The sequence below is a fragment of the Amblyomma americanum genome, chromosome 1 (genome assembly GCF_052857255.1).
Source record: "Amblyomma americanum isolate KBUSLIRL-KWMA chromosome 1, ASM5285725v1, whole genome shotgun sequence".
Classification (NCBI taxonomy): Eukaryota; Metazoa; Arthropoda; class Arachnida; order Ixodida; family Ixodidae; genus Amblyomma; species Amblyomma americanum.
In genome coordinates, this window is record NC_135497.1 from 258,415,785 (window position 1) to 258,434,624 (window position 18,840).

Consider the following 18,840-nt stretch of genomic DNA (forward strand, 5'->3'; position numbering starts at 1 on the left):
GCATGGGTGGTCATTTGCTCTCTCGGAGCGCGCATGCTTGCGGCGCGCATTGAACATTATATACCCCCCCCTTTTTCCCTTGGTTTTAATCTTTTTTTGTTATTTTATTTGCATGCACCTCGGTAGACAAGACAAACTCCTTGCCACTCAATGCGGCGTGGACGTGGCGGGCTAAAGGAAGGAAGAGAATTGGAACCGCAAAGCAGGAGTTATTGTGCAAAACATAGCTTTTATTAATTTATTCTTGAAACATTAACAAATCAACACAAACAAAAGGCCATGAAAACACAAATACATATGTACATTTACCAGACGGAGGTGACAAAGCTTGGGAAGGTGCAGTTTCTTTTTTTTTTTAACGCGCATGTGCTCGGAACAAATAGGTTGAACACGGCCAAGTTCGTTTCTGGAGTCAAAAGCATAGAAGCAGCCCAATAACTCTGCAATACAACGGTCACTGTTTTCGGTTTGTCCCTGCTTTTCGTATAAAGAGAATGCGACTGTTTTACAACTAAAATTCACAAATTTTTTGGGGTATTATTTTTTTTGGTTTTCATTAATTACTACAGTTAACGCGATACGAAGTGCTCGGGCGCACCGTAACTTCTCGTTCTCGATCTAATGAGTCCAGGGGACAAAATCACCGGCCAACAGTACAAAGCTGCTATCGTGCGCTGTCGCCAGCATGTGCCGTTTTTTTATATGTCTCTCTCACGCAATGAATTCTCTCTTCCGCCAAGGTCAGTGCAACGCGACACCCCTAGAAGGATCACAGGTCGGTCCAAGTGGACAAAGAGCGCACAGGGAGCTTCGGCACAGCGCAGTGTCGTCGAGAATTAACTGTTGCTCGTTTGTGCACACCGTAGATCTCACGATGTTAAGGCATGCAGATCCTCGTATGTCAATTGTGGCACATAGTTACAGTAACCCTCGGAGGTCAACTATGTGCAAACAGGTAGCGCGGCGATAGTTGTCCAGTTGATGGAAATGCACTGGCCTCCCTCTCCCATTTCCATATCAGCGAGCACACTAAACAAATTCTCACCCTTAAGGGTGCAAATCAGCTGTCCCCAGACGAACACCCTTTTGGGTGCTAAAAAGGGTGCAGAGATCAGCACCCTTCAGGAAAGGTGCACAGCATGAAAGTTTAGAGGGCGCGCATCAGTCCAAGGCTTTTGCTTCATGGGTGAATCAACATGGAGCACCTTTCCAACATGCATTCGTAGAGGTGTTATGGAAAAATAGTACCCTTTAAGGAGGGTGCAACCATTACATCCTCAAAACTATCATTAAGTGCACCCTTCTTTAAGGGTGCTGATCTCTGCAGCCTTTTATAGCACCGAACAATTGGAAAAGGGTGTTCGTCTGGGGACAGCTGATTTACACCCTAAAGGGTGCGAAATTGTTTAGTGTGTGCGCTGTTTGGCTGCAACAGGGGGATGCAGAGTGGATTACTTAAGAGTGACGGTGTGGCTGAGCCCCTGAACTCCGCAGTGCACTGTTTGTACGGTCCGATACCGCAGCTTCTCCCGTCTTTCGCAAGCAGAGCCCCACCATTGCTGCTCCTAGTTGGGGTGCATTGAATGGGCGCCGTAGCTCCTACTGCACTTCTTCAGCCTGTATTCACGAATCGGCCCTTCATCGCTCGTTCGCGTTTTCTCTCCCCCTCGTGGAATGGCGCAGGCTGGGCCGACCGTCTTCAGCTCTATTTTCATTTGTATTTCTTTTCTGCCTCCCCCCTGTCCTCCCTGCACGCTTTCAAAGCGGTCCGCGCACTTTCCGTAACTCGAGCTGGTGGAATTAAGAGCTTCCGTGCTCATTTTGAGGGCTACGCGTCGGTGCTACGCTCTCCATTTCTTCCTGGCGTGAACTCTGAGCTAACCCGCTTGCTCGAGACAATCCTTGACATGAAAAAGCATTGCGCTTGCCGAGAGCACATCCATGAGAAGCGGGTTTGGGCCGTGAGCCATAATCCGGCTCCCTGGTTCCCTTATCCAAGCCGACGGCGCAAATGACGTGACCCAGCAGGGAAGACGCAGCACAGCGCTGACTTGCACCTGTGTTCTGTCCTTCCTACTGAGCCTCGTCAACCGCGCTGTCGGGTACAGGAACCAACTCGGCCAACAGATCGCCTTGCCCAAAACCGGCGGCGAGTGCTCATTTGGTGCCTGTTGCAGGAGAAGGCGAGAGGCATCTCTCGATTCGATACGGCAGACGTTGGCTTCCCAGTGTTCTTCTTTTGTGTGTGTGTTTTTTTTACATGGTTTATTTTTTTGAGTGAAAACAGTGCCGCTTTTCTGTAGTTGTTTTGGGACGTTGACAACATCTGAAGTCACACATCAAACACGAACATGAATAAAATGTTAAAACGAATAAAAGAAAAAAAGCAGCGAGTCGGCTTCACACCCAAGTGCAATTATGAACCATCACTCAATCACAAACTAGTGCCCCAGAAACCGCATACGTTTCCGCAGAATCCACTTATATTGCTGATATTACACACAGGTTGAATAATATAGCACAAAACATCATTCATGAACAGCAAAATAATGCTTTTGGTTTTCAAGATGATCCGCTGACACACGTACACGGGAGAGGAAAGACAAAATGAGCGTGCGAATGACGCTCCCGTAATGTGGCGAGTAGATATTATATATCTATATATGTATGTATATATATGTATATATATATATGTACCTGCTATATATATATACAGACCTTTTAGTTGCACTGCAGCTTTTTGAACAAAATCAAGTTGACTAAGACGCCTGTTAGCGTCTCATGACTTTTAACGGGGAGTGGTCGCACAGTTTATACTTGAGTGCAGTGGGCAAACGTGCCAACGAGAAAGACTAAAAATAGGATATCAACGCTTTCGTGCAACCGAAAAAAAAACACCCTGTGTACACATGGATACGCGAAAACAGGCTGCCCAGGAACAACGAACTTCAACGGGCGGTGGGTGCGGGATGGAGTGAAACTCTGAATCACCCGAAAAAATTGTACTCTCAAGGCTTGTACCCCCAGTTCGAGACACAAACGGAAAGACGGCGAACCCTGAAAAAAAAAACAGCAAGGTTAAACGGGAAAAACCGAAGAATGCTTCCTTGCCAAACGCCCTTCAACCACTTCTCGGTCCAGGCCTTTGTTAGACCGACTGCTTCCCTACTCCCTCATCGCCCCTCTTCAAAATTTTACCCAAGTCCGCCAGAAGAATACGATCTGCCTCCATCTACAGTGTCCCGACTGTATTTACATGCATCGCGCATACAAAAATAAATAAGTACTCGTTTGTATGCACAATTTTTCTCTGCATCGCCCAAGAGAACAAGTGAAACGAAAAATAAGAAGGTGCCGCCGGAGGGCGCCACTGACTGCGCGCGCCCGCAGGGGCCGCGTGCACAAGCTCTACGTCACTAACGAGACGAAAGCTACAGTGGTGGTGGTGGTGTTCACACTCGCTGTACAAAAAACGTGTGCGATGTTTTACAAAGATATTAAAACGTTGTACAAACTGTACACTCCTCCCCAGGTTCACAAAAATCGGTTTTGTCGGCCCCTTCTCGCCCTTCCGCAGTGTTTGAAATAATAAGCTCAGAAGCTCAGGCGCTGCGCGCTCATGTTTGTTTGTTTTTTTTGCTCTCTCCGTACAGCGCCCGTGCAGCGATTGTGAAACTCATTCTCGGCCGTACGGCACACTAGGTGGCGCCCGCCTCTGTTGGTGTGTGTGTGTGCGCGTCTGTACGAGGCAAGAGCTCGAGACATTCACACGTCGCTGAGGGCTTCGCTCGTCTTGCAGAGTGCGAGTACGAAAGGTTCGAGGTTCTCTGGAAACACAGACTGCTTCCTTTTAAACGGGCTCTACCGTAGACGCAGAGTTTTGCACAGCTGCACATAAGAAATGTTCTAAGCTACCGATCTCACACGAATGTCGCAAATTTACATACTTGAGCATGTACAGGCTTTCGATATAGAATACAGTTACGGGAAATAGGCCCTGAAATTAAACAAATAAAAGAAGGGCAGAGGACAGAGAACTTGCGAAGTGTGCAATGGCTGAAACGGTAGGGACTCAACTCCCTGGGTGCATGAATAATTAGACCGGTGGGAAGACGGAAACAAGAGAAAAACACCTACTGGCCAAAACAGTGCAGGAAGATATTATTATCGGTGCTCATATAAGGTCTGAATCTTACTCTGTTACACTGAAACGTTCGCAAGCGTTCCCTCTTCAGGGCCATGCTGACAGGATTGAATTAGGGAATGGCACATATAGATGCATCGGGCCTAAACATGGGTTTCTTTTTTTTCTGAGTTTCGCAGCTTGACTCACAACAATGGTTCCAAAGCTCGCATAACACCCACGTCTGCAACACTGACCAAAATATTGTTTTTTTAAGCAACGAACCACCAGGGAAACGCTATTATCTATACAAACTATAACGCCAACAGCTACAATGCCCGCAAAAGAGGTCCGATGCACTCAGTTTTTAATCGGCTGGCGAAGTTCATCCGAGGTGGAGTGCTTGACTTTAGAATCAGACACTATACACGTAGAGTCCTTAAAAGAGTTCAACGCCCGGCCTCCCGTGAGCCATTGCTGGTGCGTTTTTCTAATTCTCTGGCAAGAACAAGGACCAGCTTGAACTACTACTCTATGGTCATAATGTCCTTCGTGTATATACAGCTTCATAGCGTCTCGCTAGCAGCGACGAAACAATAACACGAACCGTTGGTCGGTACGGTAACTGGCGTGAAGCCGGAGGGAAAGGCAGTCGTGTCACACGCCGTACACCCGGTGAGGTTTTTTTTGTTTGTTTGTGTGTCTTGGGCTAATTGCTGATGGGTTATGATGCATGTTATGGAAAAGGTAAGGCTTACACTGGATGAGCTCACATGACGGGCATGAGCAGGTGTTGTGTACTTGTATTTTTTTCTTTGGTTTCCTTGCACAGGGACCTGGAGTATAGAAGGCCGGCCGTCGGCCGACAAGCCCCTAGAGGAGCGGGGAGGGGCCCGGCACTTCGCGCTCTTTCCTCGCCCCTGTGCGTCTACCGGCCCCGATAGTCGCGCCGCGGCTTTCAATATGCCGCCACGGAGGCAAGCTAGCCTACGGGAAACTAATTCTAGGGGGATACGAAACTGAGCGATAATCGGATGGCACTGCAGGACAAGACGGAGACTAACCACAATGTCAATAGCTGCTGAGCTGCTGACGCATCACTGTTTGCTCGTCCGCTGCTGAATAAGAGCGGTCCGTTTCACCTGACGCTTTCGACAGCGAGAAAGAAAGGAACAGAAAAAAAAAGAACTTACCGAGTGATAAAGCTGGTTACTGGAGTGTCTAAGAAAGAGTAGAGTCAGCGGGACTGTGTAGCCTCCATACACAACGCAGAGTTCACAGCACCACAGCAGTTAAAAAAAAAAACTAATTTCAACGCCATCACCTCGATAAAATGAAGAAAATAATTCAAATGAACTGGCTATGAATCTCAAAAATAAGCTAATTGCTTGAAAGCCTGTATTTGAGCTGCCTTGGAAGAAAGAAGAAAAGGAATGACGGCGTAACAACACGCTCGTAACAACAACACAGTCACAACATTGGCTCTTCAGGCATAATGTAACAGGGGTGGCATAGTTGCAGGCATTTTTGGAGAGGAAACACATAGACAGCTTCGACACTGACGAGAACAACAGTGTAAACATGCATGACGTGACAGTGGCGGGTCACAAGAAAACGAAGGCTTTTGAGGGCGCTGGCACATATGCAACACGACATCCACGACAGCTTCTCCGCAACCTCCTACTCCCGGTGTAACGCAAAACCAAAGAAGGTTGCCGACACCACACCAGCGTTCAAGTGCTGCTACAGAACGATTTGTCGACTTAAGCGCGAGTGTTAAAATAAAGTTGCGCGCTTCGTCTCTGCTGCTGCCAGAAATAACACGCACCGTACAAAGCCACAAGTAGAACTCAAGTTGCGCATTTCTTGATTTGCGGGAAAGAAACGGTTACGACTGGCAGCGAAAATAGACTGACATAAGTTTTGGCTGTATCTAGTGGAACCACAGAGGTTATATGACGATCACGCCTTTTCCTGTGAGGCTCAAAAAGCTTTTTCACGTGGCTTACGTGATTGATGAAAAAGTGTTCCTTAATTTTTTTTTTCAGAACTTTTGTTCGGCCCGAAACTGTGTGCCTGGGTTTTTATCTGGCGCCCAGCCACGGAACACAAGTTTGTGCGCTTACGAGCTTTACCGGATGCGCGAAGTGCTTTCCGGGAACTTGGTTCTCGGAGCTCACTTTTTACACAATTTCTGACATTTGATCCGAGAACCTAAACAAAAAAAAAGCGCAGCATTCATGCGTAGGTCACATGGTAGGGGCCTAATACAAGTTTTGCACTGAATATATGCCATAATTACGCGAGTTGCATGCAAAAAAACACCGACAAACACTGACACAGCTTAGAAACGCGGAAATAGTTGGAGGGGTCACTCTCGGGGCCGCCTCTTCCGCGCATGGGGCCGCTGGCGAAGCGCGGAGGGAAACCACGTGAACTGCTCACCACCACACCTGCACGGCGGTTTGTGGGCCGGTCATTCGCCGTCCACAAACACTAAAGAGTGAGGCTGCTGCCGTGCAAACAGCGCTGCCGTTCGAGTTGAATTCAGTGAGGACGCGGTGGAAGACGCGCGAAACGCCGCGGAAAGCAGAATGAAAGAAGCGAGAGGAACAGGTGGAGAACATGTGAATGGTCGTGACTTATCAAGGAGCCGAATATAAAAAAAGGACGGCACCGCCGAGACTTTTTCGCGCTCGTTTGTGTGTATGACGGGAAGGGTGAAATCATCCAGTCCGTTGCAGACGTCGCTCTAGGCAAGAACAAAGCGGCCAATTACGTCCCGGAAACATCTCGCGTGTTCGCGTTTTATTGCTTCCGAGCACAACCCTTTGTCTGCTTTTAAAGTAAAAACAGCTGACCGGTAAGTACAGTGAAAATGAAGGTATGGCGGTTCCAAGCCAGTTATATGTAAGAAGCTACTGATGCCTCACGCAGAAGGGGAAGCGCAGCGAGATGAACAGTTCAAGTGGGCCCGTCGGGGCGCTCCGCGCGGATTACAGGTCGGCCCCGTCGAGGACATCGTGGGGTCAGAGGGCATCGAGTGCCTCGGAGGAAGGGAGGGCCGAAGGGCAGCCCGGCCGATGTGTCTGGTGCCCGGGCTCCGGCGATCAAGGAGTCTCGAACGCAGGGATGTGTGGCGCAGCCGAAGGAGGCACAGCGCTAGGCGTGGTTGTGCGGACTGGGGGGAGGGCTAGAGCTGACGCTCTTGCCCAGGCCCGAGTCCGAGCTCGCGGAATGCGTGTGGTCCTTGTGGAGTCCCGGGCGTTTGGGCGACACCGATCGGCATCCGGGCAGCAGAAGCGGCATCTGGGGTACGGGCGACGCGGTCGCGCTGCGGCTCGGACGCACGTCCGGCCGCAGCCGAGACCCTTCCTGCAAAGACAAGCGGCGTGTGAGCGCCTCCGGGCCCCAGATGGCGCGAGGCTGGCGCAGCCTTCTCGCCCCGCACTGGTGTGCGTGTATATAGGTTTCAATCTGGGCGCGGCAAGGATAAACAAGCCAAAGACGAAGCCGCTGTGTCCTTCTGACCTACGTTTTGAAGGGGCAGTGGTGCGTGCGTGGCATGGTGACCCGTGTATGCAGGGTCTTACGCAGTACTGCGTGCGAAATGTTGCCCTGTACCGGAGCCTTGTCCAGCCGAGACTTGAGTATGCTTCCATTGTATGGAATTCGATCTGTCGCACCTCTTCGCCCAAACTCGAAAATGTGCAGAGGAGGTTTGGGGGGGGGGGGGTGTCATTGGTCGTTTGGTCTGCTTATCTGCTCCCCGAGACGATTACAGAGCTACCCTGCACGCTCTGGGAGTAATCGACTTAGAGACTAGACAGCAGTGTTGGGACCTTCTCTTCCTTTTCAAACGTTTACATGCACACACCTACTGCCTGAACCTAGCATCCTTGATCGAGCTTCTGGTGCCTGGACGGGTCGTGCGACAAAGCCGGGTGCTTGAGGTGTCATCGTTCAAAACAAGTCCCACTGTACGAATGATGTGTGCGTAAAGCACCATGGCACCATGTGGTCCTGATTATTTCATTATAGATCTGAAACCTTACAGGCGAAACCTGTTGTGCTCACTGTTGTGTTTACTGTTTCTATCATTCGTTGTCATTGTCATCATCGTCACCGTTTTAATGCTCTTTTGTTACTCTTTTTTATTCTTTTCGTTGGTCTTTTCTATTTCACTGCTCTGAGTGCACCACTGTAAAAGGACTAGTTATGGCTGCTGACGGGCACGTGACAATAAATAAACAAAAATAAAATACACCGTAGGTGCAGTGTTGGCTGAGGCTGCATTGTGTGCCCTAATAGAAATATCTGACGTGCAAGCCAGTGAAGAAAGATATGCCAGCCGCAAGGGGCAAGGTGGGAAGGAATGTATAAGCATGACTTCTGAGATGAGCACAGTGGTGCTGAAGAGCTACTGGCGTACGTCTTCCGCGATAAGGCATACGCCGAGAGACAAAACTGCAGAAAATGCCAGAGCTTCGATGCTGCTCGGTTTGATTGGGTGGTCCGCCGCACCGACATGTCACATGGACTGACCTGGAAGTCGGGCGACAGGTAAGAGGAGCCGAAGGACGGCGTGGCAAGCAGGGGCTGTGGTGACGGCAAAGACGGCGTGGGCACCCGCCTCTCGCATGGGGAGTTGCCGGTCAGGCAGCTGAACGATATGCGATACACTCGCAGCGGCTTGGCGCCGTCGTTGGAGCCCGTGCTGCCCGTCGCTGTAACGAAACAGGGACACGCAGGTCAGCGCATGCGCTCTCGGCGGCAGGTGAGAAAGTGGGTTCCCACTCTGACAGCAGTTGATGCCAGCCTAGGCAACCTGCGCACGGTTGTTTTATGTTCATTCTCACATTATAAATAATCGCTGTGCTTGGGGCGTCATCTGTTTTCAACCAAATTCTTAAGTCTATCATAGTCAGCACGCATTTACATTGGTTGGGGACAGAGAGTACATGCGTGAAGACTGCCTCTGCTGGTCCTGCTGTAACGCAAAAAGCTGCCGGCTAACATGTTCTTATCGCTCTCCGGCTTGCGTCTAGGATTTGTGTCGTGTGAAATTTAGGCAGGAAAGTGTCACGCGCTTCCTGCCCTGCTCTTGTGTTCCTGCCGTTTTGCGCGCGAGCACAACCAAGTGTTCGCAAGGAATCTGCGTCGTCATGGTTATCGAAATGTTAAGGCGAAAACCTTTAATGGCTCATACACGCGGTGTCCGTCCGTCCGTGACACTCTTCAAATCGATAAGAAAAAAATCTTTGTGCACGATGGGATTCCAACCGCCATCCTTCCGTTCCGCAGCCGAGCGTTCTAAACGACTACGCTGCTTCCTGCCAACGCATAAGTAGTTCTCCTTGTCTAGGACGCTGGAGAGTGTTTGCAGAAAGGCGTCGAATTAGACGGATGCCTCCCAAATGCCCTCCAGTGTCTCCAGCATTTAAGATTCACGAACAACTGTTTACTTAATTAACATCTTAACCACACATCAGTGACTCAATCATCAACACTGCGCTAAAGCCTTGCGCCTCACCGCACTTTACTTGAACAAAGTGCCCCCTGAATTTTTTTTTTGACGCTCAAACGCCGATTACGAGCTGTTCTCCTCCTTTCCTTGCTTGCTTTTTACACTATAAAAAATTATACACAAGTTAGTGTCGGGTGCATAAACTGCTAAATCTTCCTCAGTTCTGCGTTGCTGCTTCGATCGACGAACAACTACAGCAGGAGCAGCAAGAATCAAAACGGATCGAACGCCTCAGCAACGCTGCGAAAACGTGACACGCAGCCTTGCTTTTAATGACGGCAGTCACGATGTGATTCTTTCAGAACGCATAGTGTGTAATTGAAGTTACCTTAAAAGTGCCATTCAGATTGCCAATGATTTCTGTTGATGAACGCTGTCAAATCGATGTAGCACTGCTTAAGCTACCGAATACTTCTGTGCCACCTGTGCGGCGTGAAATCTTGTTCGCTAACATGGACGGCGCGAAGAAACGCAGAACACTTTGCCAACACGGGAGAAATGTTCGAGGGCGCATTTTTTAGCACCCTTTTTTACTTTCTCGTGTCTCCCACACTCCACTAGCATGACGAGGTTTCCTCGAATTCGTAGACTATTTCGCTTCCCGTCTCAAAGCAAGATGTGCATGGCGGATGTGCTTGGGCAGAAAGAAACGAATACCCAGAAATTACCTCGGCCCGACACGCGGACTGGTTTCTTTTATCGTTTGACCATGAGTGGAAACCAGGTCTAGGCGTTTGGTCTTTGGAGAAACCAAAGTGAAATCTCTTTTAAAAGCTGGTGTTTTGCTACAGAAAAGCTGAATGTCTGCTAGAACTTGTAAAGCTATGAAAAACGCCCCTGCGTTTTCATGTCTGCATTTAAAGTGCCTCGTACGGAGAAGAAAGAAAAACGCCACGGCACAGGCAATATTTCGGGCCAACCGCTTGACCCCTTGGCGAGAGCAGCATGCATGTAACTTAGCATTGCACCTGGATTCGCTGTGTACAAATCATGCTGACATTGTGCTAAGATGGTCTTCGACAAATATGCATCCATGTCAAAACGAAGCACCACCACCGCCACCATATTGCACTCAATTGATAACCATCGAAAGTGGCGTCAATGTCACGTTTTTTTGTTCCACATGTGCGCAAACACTTTCCAGGAATTCTTTTCGGGCCACTTTCTCGACTATTCTCGCCCAACAGCCAGCATACAGGGAACGTGCATCAGTCGAAGCGGTTATGCTCGTAACGAAACGGCCATGGGCGTCGGTCCGGTGACCTGCGGGCGAAAGGCTGAAGAGAGTGAGGAGCGCTGGAACTACATTAGATGCAGCGACTGCTGCAAAAAAAAAGTGCCCGTAGGCGCGGGAGACTACTTTTTGATGTCGGTGAACAACGACGGGAAGTAGGGGCCTGCGCTGACTTCACAAATCCGCGCTTCTAAACCACTCTCAGAGAAAGCAGGAGTGACACCTGCGACGGTCAGTTTGCAGTAGCCGAGATATGCGACACAAAAGCATATCCAGGCCATGATCTAGCGAGCAAAGCTGAGATCTGGGCGAGTTGGTAAGCATTCATGGTGGGTGAACAATGCAACAAAGCTCGTCTTGCCTTTGTCCCGCCTTTGTGGCGCTGTTCACCCACCGTGCATGATCTACAGTGGTCCAAAGCGCTGGGTTCGAAGCCAAGAAGGAATGAACTCGAATTATAGCGCTACTGATTACCATATCAAAAGCATGCACGCCGACTGAGGATGTGGACGTGAGTGGTCGTGGTCGAGTGGTTTGTGGTTTGACACGCAGACTTCGTTGCAGTACTGCGGCCTATGCAACCAAAGCAATAAGACGTTGCAGACTGAACTATTTTACAGGCGTCCACTCGACTCACGAGCACTATCGCCTCTCAGCCCGCAACGGTACCACGTGGTCGGGACAGAAGAAGATAAAAGCAGCACGCACACTCACAATGAGGAGAGGATGGAGGCGACACGCTGGAATCGCGTTCCATGCGGTCTTCTTTAATGCGCTCTTTCCGGACTTGGAAGAATTCCGGTGCAGTGCTCACGAAGAAGATGTCACTCTGAAACGGGGATATGTTACATTAATAAAAATAGGTGGGTGTAAATTCCCACGGCGGACGGGGGATAAATTAAATACGCAGAGCGCGGCGGCTGTGTAGCAACGCTACCCGCCGCTGGTGACACCAGCACAAACGCATACCCAGCAATTCTGGACAAAAACATTTTTGAGCGGGTAACCGTTTATTAACGCTATTTTTTCATATAATGTAAGATTTCACTATAACAATCAATATCTCCGCAGATCACCCGACGACAGTTGTGTATTTTTTTTCTATTCACGTTTTTGCTATCGTCAAAAGCGGTCCCCATTGTTTTTCTATGGCAGTCTTAAATGTTCGATGCGATCGCTGGAAACACATTAGAAGAAATATTTTGCTACGGATCAGAATAATGAACCATTACTTTCAAAATTTATATAGCAGTGTCTTAAAATTTTTTAACTGTCAGATTTTTTGCCCGAGAAAGCTGGACTTGGACTGCAGTGAAGGCGTCCGCCTGATAACTGGCAGTAGGTCAAGCAAAGAGTGCGCGATTAACACGCATGTTAAGCTTCTGCTGGAACTAACAGCACGCGACTTTGCAAAGCGTTTTCCTTTTGCTTCTACCCTGTCAAAAGAGGTTCGCAAAGGGAAACTGGAACGAAATGAGAATCGAATGCATTTTGTTAAAATAGCGAGATGTCATAAACCTCTTTGAAGGATGCGCGTGTTTAACAGGCTCATAGGAAATGCATGATTCCATCAGCCATAATTTATCCGCGCAATGTTCTGCTGCATGAGCCACAAATGTGAAAAAAGAACAAAAAAGTTGCACATATTTCCTCACCTTGGAAGTGATGAGTTTCAATTTGGGCATGACCATGTTGTGGACGAGATTTCCGTTGATGATGAGACGAATCTCGATACTCTCATACGTGAAGGCCATGATGTACGGAAATACGCACACTGTGAAACAAGAGAGTAAGCCCAATCTTGCAGTTTTGTCAAACTCAAGTATTGAATCGGTTAGACGAAAAACGCCAAAGCAAGGGTCCGCCAACAAAAACTTTTGATTTTGTAACAACCTGGCAGCTGTTCCTGAAAGATGGCAAACATTTCCTTACCGATGTTGTCAGGCACAGCGTTCCACTGGAAGTCGAATTCCGTAGTGTTCTCATCATTCAACTTCTGGAAGTGTGTTGTATCTGAAAATAAAAATCAAGATATGTTTATAAAGGCTTTGTGATATGTGGGCCTCGTTGTGTTTCTCACTGCACATTTCTCAAAGGAACACCTAGAGCAATTGTGCGCCGGGAACATCATCCTGTGTTTGATGCGCTCAGAGGTAGAGTTTGGTAGGTGGAATATTTCTTCTTGGTTCACTGTACTTGGGAATACGTTCGCTGCGCTCTGTAACAATTTGTTCAGCAACTTCACAAACTTCGCAAACATACTCTCGAACTCTTTGCTCTCTTCTGCCCTAACTCATTCGAATAGTGCATTGCGATTGAAGTCTGCTTAGCTGTTCAGCCTAGATTTTTTCCTTAAGTGTACGATGAGAAGCAAGGAGAAAAAGATGATGAATTTTACCAAACGTTACAACCGCCCACAAGACTATACGTTTTGTGATTTGCGCCCCGGTGATGGTCGTCGTGCAACCACGAACACAAAACGGTTAATAAAATGTGTCAATTTTGGAGCTGTTGGTGTCCAGCGATTCCGTCGATGACTATTGCTTTCAACATTAGTAATGCTAGCAAAAACGAAGCTGGTGCCCGAATGCTTCGTCAGGAATTCGACAACGGCGCGCACAGGAATCAAACGGTTTGTATTGACTTGAAGGCGACACCAAGACGTGCAGAGTTTTAAGTAGCAACAAAGCATAACAGCAGAAAAAAAGGTGTTTTTGCAGCTGATGTGTCCTACAAAAAAGAGATTAGATTAGAGATATAGAAAAAATTTAGGCTCTGAAGATTGCAGCTAATCGAACAAGCCTGAGTAGGGTATGTACAATCAGCATCAATACGAGGTTAATGGCTTTTGAGCCAGCTGAGCAAGACCAATAAGTGTTTTCAGGTGCGACGATTGCTTACTTTATGATGAAAATGGCAGTGAAAGGTAGAAGAACCAATGGCCGAGTTGTGCTCATGGATTTACTTTCGGCTTCCTGCACTGTGAACTGCGCCAGAGCATTTCGTCCCCGTAGGTTAACCGCAAAGTGATTACTTCGATATTGATTGTGACTGTATATCAGTTTGTGATACCTTGCGAATAAACAGCGCAGTAGCGAACTAGGGCGAACACAATAAAAATGAACGCTGCACTCACTTCCAACATTTTGGTTATTGAACAGAAATGAATAAGAGCAATTAACCATGAGGATGGCCCACAGACTCAGCTAGCGGTGGGAAGCAAGCACATGACACGTGCGTTGTCTAAGGTTGCTTTTCTTCTACCTTAGCCAGCGAGGTTACCCACAGTATGTGTATTTGTCAAGAACAGCGGTTCTGAACTGAAAAACAGGCTGACATCTGCAATGACGCAACCACGCTCCAGGTGAGACACCCAGACCGCTTCTATTGTGTCTGGCGTTATTAGATATACATTTTTTTATCGTGCAACACTCATAAAAGAAGAGTTTGCATGCCTGTACAGGGCGCAAGACACCCAGCCTAGGGCTTACTACCATCACGGTCGTGTCTTTCCTTTGGACAGCGGATTGTCCTATGTACTTGTTTCTTAACGTCAACGGGATTACATGGGCGGGTCCTGGTTGATGACGCAAACCCTCGCTTGTGAATGATGGTATGAACGCAAATATAGCTGGAATGTAAGCTCGGCCATGTTACAGTTGATTGAATCATTGTAGATGTAATATGCTTTTTAATGGGCGTGCTATATAATTAGGAGAAGTGATAACCACATGATGCGGTAGATTATACAAGGTGTTGAAGTCTCTTCTATGGCATGGTCGCCTAATGTAACTTTCTTTCTAATTATAAAAATACCAAAGAGCCTCACTGTTTCCAGGCGCACCGGCCCCATTCTTAAAATTCGCGAATAGCATGCCAGGACTCGCATTTAAGCGAACTCCTTTTTTGTAAAATCGACTGGAGAACGGAACCTGTTGGCTGAAACGCAAGTTCGCTGTGCTAATGAAGACGTTTCTCTTTCTATGCTGTAGCTGTGGCGCCTTCGGGCGCTGCGGTGTAATGTCTGAGTAAAGCATAAACAGCATTTCTAGATTTAGTGGAGGAACCGTGCTGGTTGTCGTGGAAGACAAGCGGCCTAACATGCATTCCCTTTGGCTCGTTTAGCGTCGGAAGCGAGCGCCTCGTCCGCGCTGTTTGTTCGAAGGAAGCAATGCGAGCGGCACGCACGGTTGTAGCAGAGCAGCAGTTCGGCCTCATCGTCCTCGTAGATGTCGAGGGCGGCCACAAGGTGCGCCTTGGCGGCGTCCACCGTGTGCAGTCGGGTGGCGTCGCCCGTCTTCTCGCTGACCAGGTCGAACTGGTGGCGGTAGCCGACGCAGATGTGGTTGTCCGGGCTGTCCACGAGGGTGAGCAGCGCGGGCGCCTCGGGGACGAGCAGCTCGCGCACCAGCTGGAAGCCGTCCACCGTGTCCGTGTCCGAGGCGGCGCACCACGTGGTCCAGGCGGCCGAGTGGCGCCACTGCAGCACCAGCAGCCGACGCCCCACGGCCGCCGCCATGCGCAGGTGGCTGCCGCCCGGTCGGCTCAGCGCGTACAGGTGGCACCCTGCAAGCGCCACGCCGCCACCGGGGACATTGTGAAGCACTCGGGTCGGGCGATGGATTCGCGTACAGCCGCCCTTCTGGAGCGCACGGCCGAGCGTCATTAGTTTTCTTTATAAAACTGAGCAAGTAAGACAGGACAGGAGACACAGAAACGAGAACGACACCACGGGCGCAGTGTTCGCGTTTATGGCAGTGTTGAGCGTTTATGGCATTGTTCAGCGTTTATGGCCGAGTGTTCGCTGTTCACAGACCACCGTGCAGCTGCAGTAGCTGAAATATACTAATCAGCGGCTTCGACATAAATACGTGGAAAATGAAGAACTTTTTTTGAAAGGAGGCCTTAAACTAATCACGTTAGTAAAACGTGCTTTAGGGCAAGTTTGTGATTACTTTACTGAGAGATAACTGCAGCGCGACAACCACAAACGCATAACGAAGAGGCAACCACACACGCGGACGATCGCTGCACACACAACTCATGAGTGCAGCGATTGTCCTGATCGCGTTACTTCGGCAGCACTATCCAGTTCCCGCCTGGTGTTTCACTTTTACAAAGAATAAACTGTTCGCTCGGAGAAGATGACGTGTGGCATGTTATACGCTGGAGAGGAAAAAAAAGAGAGTTTGTTGGTTTTACAAAGTAAATGGGAAGTCGTTGCGATTTTTACATTTATTCCAGTCTCATGCTCCCTGCCAACAAAAACAAAACTGTTATTCCCAAAATGGCATTAACGTTTACAGGTGCATGCGAAATGTGAATCGTAACGCGCGTACACAAGAATTTCAACACTGACACGCTCGCGTTTGTGGTTGCAGTTGCAGAAAACGTCTGCGACGGGCCATTCATGTCCACACGGGAAGCAATGCGAGTTAAATATCCCAGAGCTAGGGCCAAAAGCTGCCTTGCCAAAAGGCTTCCTAAACGCCAGTAAGTTTTCCACTTGTCACTTTCTTCAACTGGGACTGTCTTTTGCCGTGTCGCAGTGACCTGTCGGGATTTCAAGCAAGTCGGAAATTTTCGTGTTAATTTTACGAGAAAGTCATTAAGCAGAGTGCTGCTGCATGAACGCTTTTTCGCGAAAACAAATCACCTCGAACAAGGACGACATAAACAACAACTCTCAAATGATCAATAAGCCTTCCTTCAAAAATGCGTTTACCCCTTCATCGCTGACAAGGCAACACAGTGACACAGAGCACATAGTATTCAATTTCAATAGCAAAAGCATGTTGCGACCTTAATGGCGGTGACGATCAGTTGGGTAGTGCAGTCAGTGACCGTCACTCAAGTCCGCCTCAGCCGCATCAAGTCCATACGCCCACGGTCTCTGCAAATCATGTCTGACCGCATTTGTGTTGCGCCAGGCGTGGCCGCCCTTTCCAGCAATTTTCCAGAACTGGTCACTTCTTCTGACTCTCTGTCACTCTCTATTGCACTTTCTTACCCTCGACAGCGACTCCGCCGCTCGAATATACCACCGGCTGTCAGTACTGCGCGCTTAACCTCTTGCGCACGTCCACCGCGCCACCTCACCAATGTGCGTACACTGTGATGTCGTGGGTGATGTGAACCATTTTGTTTTAGCGTCCCCGCATTCTTGTACCGAGCGTGAGACACTCCTGGAAAAACCGAGGATACCGAAGGTTCCCTTGGACGACGTCTCTCGCATCGTGTACCATAAGAGCTCCCGAAATGAGCGGCGATGAGTGTCACGATCACTCTTGAAGATTGTAGAGAACACTGGCCTTGTGGAACAGTGGTAAAGACGTATTCATTTAAATCTCAGGTGGAGCAATTGCCGACAGGCCATTGTATGGCTAATCTCTCCTGTACATTTACGCCACCAATACAACCACCACCACCATGTCTATGTCAGCCACTTCCCAAACAGCCACCTTTTATCGGTAAGCCTTTTTCACTTCAGCTGCTTATTGATACTGAAGGTACCACATGTGATACTGCAAGTCACTTGAGAAACAGTCATAATATCAGAGGCAATTTTTTTCAGCAGGATGAAAGAGCAGAAATAAAATAATTAGCGATAAGAAACACAAGGCTACCTCGTGCTGTGTCATTTAGAAAATGCTGCAGAAAAAATCTCTGGCAGGTTTATGTGGCAAAGCCCTAACTCAACTAAAAGGCAAATGCTGCTACAAAACGACATCGCCGGACGAGTATTATAAAACGACTGTACTTAAATGAAAGAGATTACTGGAGTTATTAGCGCCCGCGAACTTCTCAAGTTACACAGCTTCTTCAAATGTCAGTAAAAAAAAAAAAACTAGGACTCCATCTGAATGCCTGATAACGAAAACAGAAAAAAAACGACAGGAGATTGAAGGCATTTTCTGTAGAAACACGAAATGATTTTGTTTCCACTTAAAGAAACTGAAGACACAGGTCCGAAGGCTTAGCTATTGTGATCTCTGTCGACAAAGGAAAAAAAAAGCGACGGCAGCGGGTGATTAACAAAGGGCATGAGTTATTCAAAACGCTGCCCTTTCAAGGTTTCGAAATCGTGATAGAAAACATTTGCCGAGAGACCTTCCATCATGGTAATGGCTTCTGAGGATCAGGCTTCAGCCTAAACATAACTGTAGCCGCCGAGATATTTTCAGCAAAGTAAAATAAAAATAAAAAAAGAAACGAACTAAAGTGTTCTTCACCTTTGGTGCGTTCCAGCTTGTGCTCTCGGAGGTCAGACCGCGTGCGCACGAGAGAATTTCCCGTGTCTCCTTCGAAGTCCGTGAGTCGAAACACGTGTACCCTGCTGTCTCTTCCTGTGAAGGAAATCAGGCAAAATGATGGTGGGGTAGGGGAGAAAATTGAAAAGAGGAGAATTTAAGGTTCACATTGGGTTTCGGCTCATGATGCAGGCAAGAATTAATTTTCTACATCAGTAATAGCCTTATACTAAGCATGTGCTAAAATATTTGCTAAAAGTCTATCACCTGCTCGCTCTATATGTATATTGTCTCCTTCATTAGAAAAAAAAACGAAGCAGCAGCTGAACAGGTTAGTAAATTTTTCCCGGATGACCAGGAGTCTCTCTGTAACAGTGAGCTATAAATTGCTACAAGAATAAATAATGTCTGTAGTTGTTCTGTGGTGCACTCAGGCAGTGAAGGCACCGTTCCTCGAAAGGGTCGCAAGATGGCGAACCTGGCAGCAGTAGGAGCTCACATTTTCGTGAAGGCAAAGCCGACTCACGCCGAAAGCGGCGAGTCAAATGCACCGACGTGTGGCGACAAACGTGCAACTGTTTGCCGCCTCTGGTTTCGAGTTACGCGGTATAATGTCACCCAGTAATTTTCTGGTGTTCCGAGTGACACCTTCTCTCAGGATGGATGGATGGATGGATACGGCCGAACCCTTTAAATCGGGCGGTGG

General features: G+C 48.3%; 1 protein-coding gene across 14 annotated transcripts in view; it reads right to left on the minus strand.

The window, feature by feature from the left end:
• Positions 1-209: 209 nt before the first annotated feature.
• The window catches only part of LOC144114996 (GTPase-activating Rap/Ran-GAP domain-like protein 3), an 811,635-nt gene continuing 793,004 nt past the window's right edge, over positions 210-18,840 (minus strand). For 7 of the 14 annotated variants that reach the window (XM_077649106.1, XM_077649104.1, XM_077649101.1 and 4 more), the window contains 7 exons: positions 18,117-18,230; positions 15,073-15,450; positions 12,817-12,897; positions 12,540-12,658; positions 11,599-11,713; positions 8,669-8,850; positions 210-7,498 (listed from right to left, as the gene is read on the minus strand). In XM_077649106.1, the coding sequence (XP_077505232.1) occupies positions 7,286-7,498; positions 8,669-8,850; positions 11,599-11,713; positions 12,540-12,658; positions 12,817-12,897; positions 15,073-15,450; positions 18,117-18,230 (1,202 nt within the window). In that variant the 3' untranslated portion in view covers positions 210-7,285. Of the gene's footprint in view, positions 7,499-8,668; positions 8,851-11,592; positions 11,714-12,539; positions 12,659-12,816; positions 12,898-15,072; positions 15,451-18,116; positions 18,231-18,840 lie in introns of all 14 variants that reach the window. The other 7 variants (XM_077649105.1, XM_077649102.1, XM_077649099.1 and 4 more) reach the window with 1 other exon arrangement.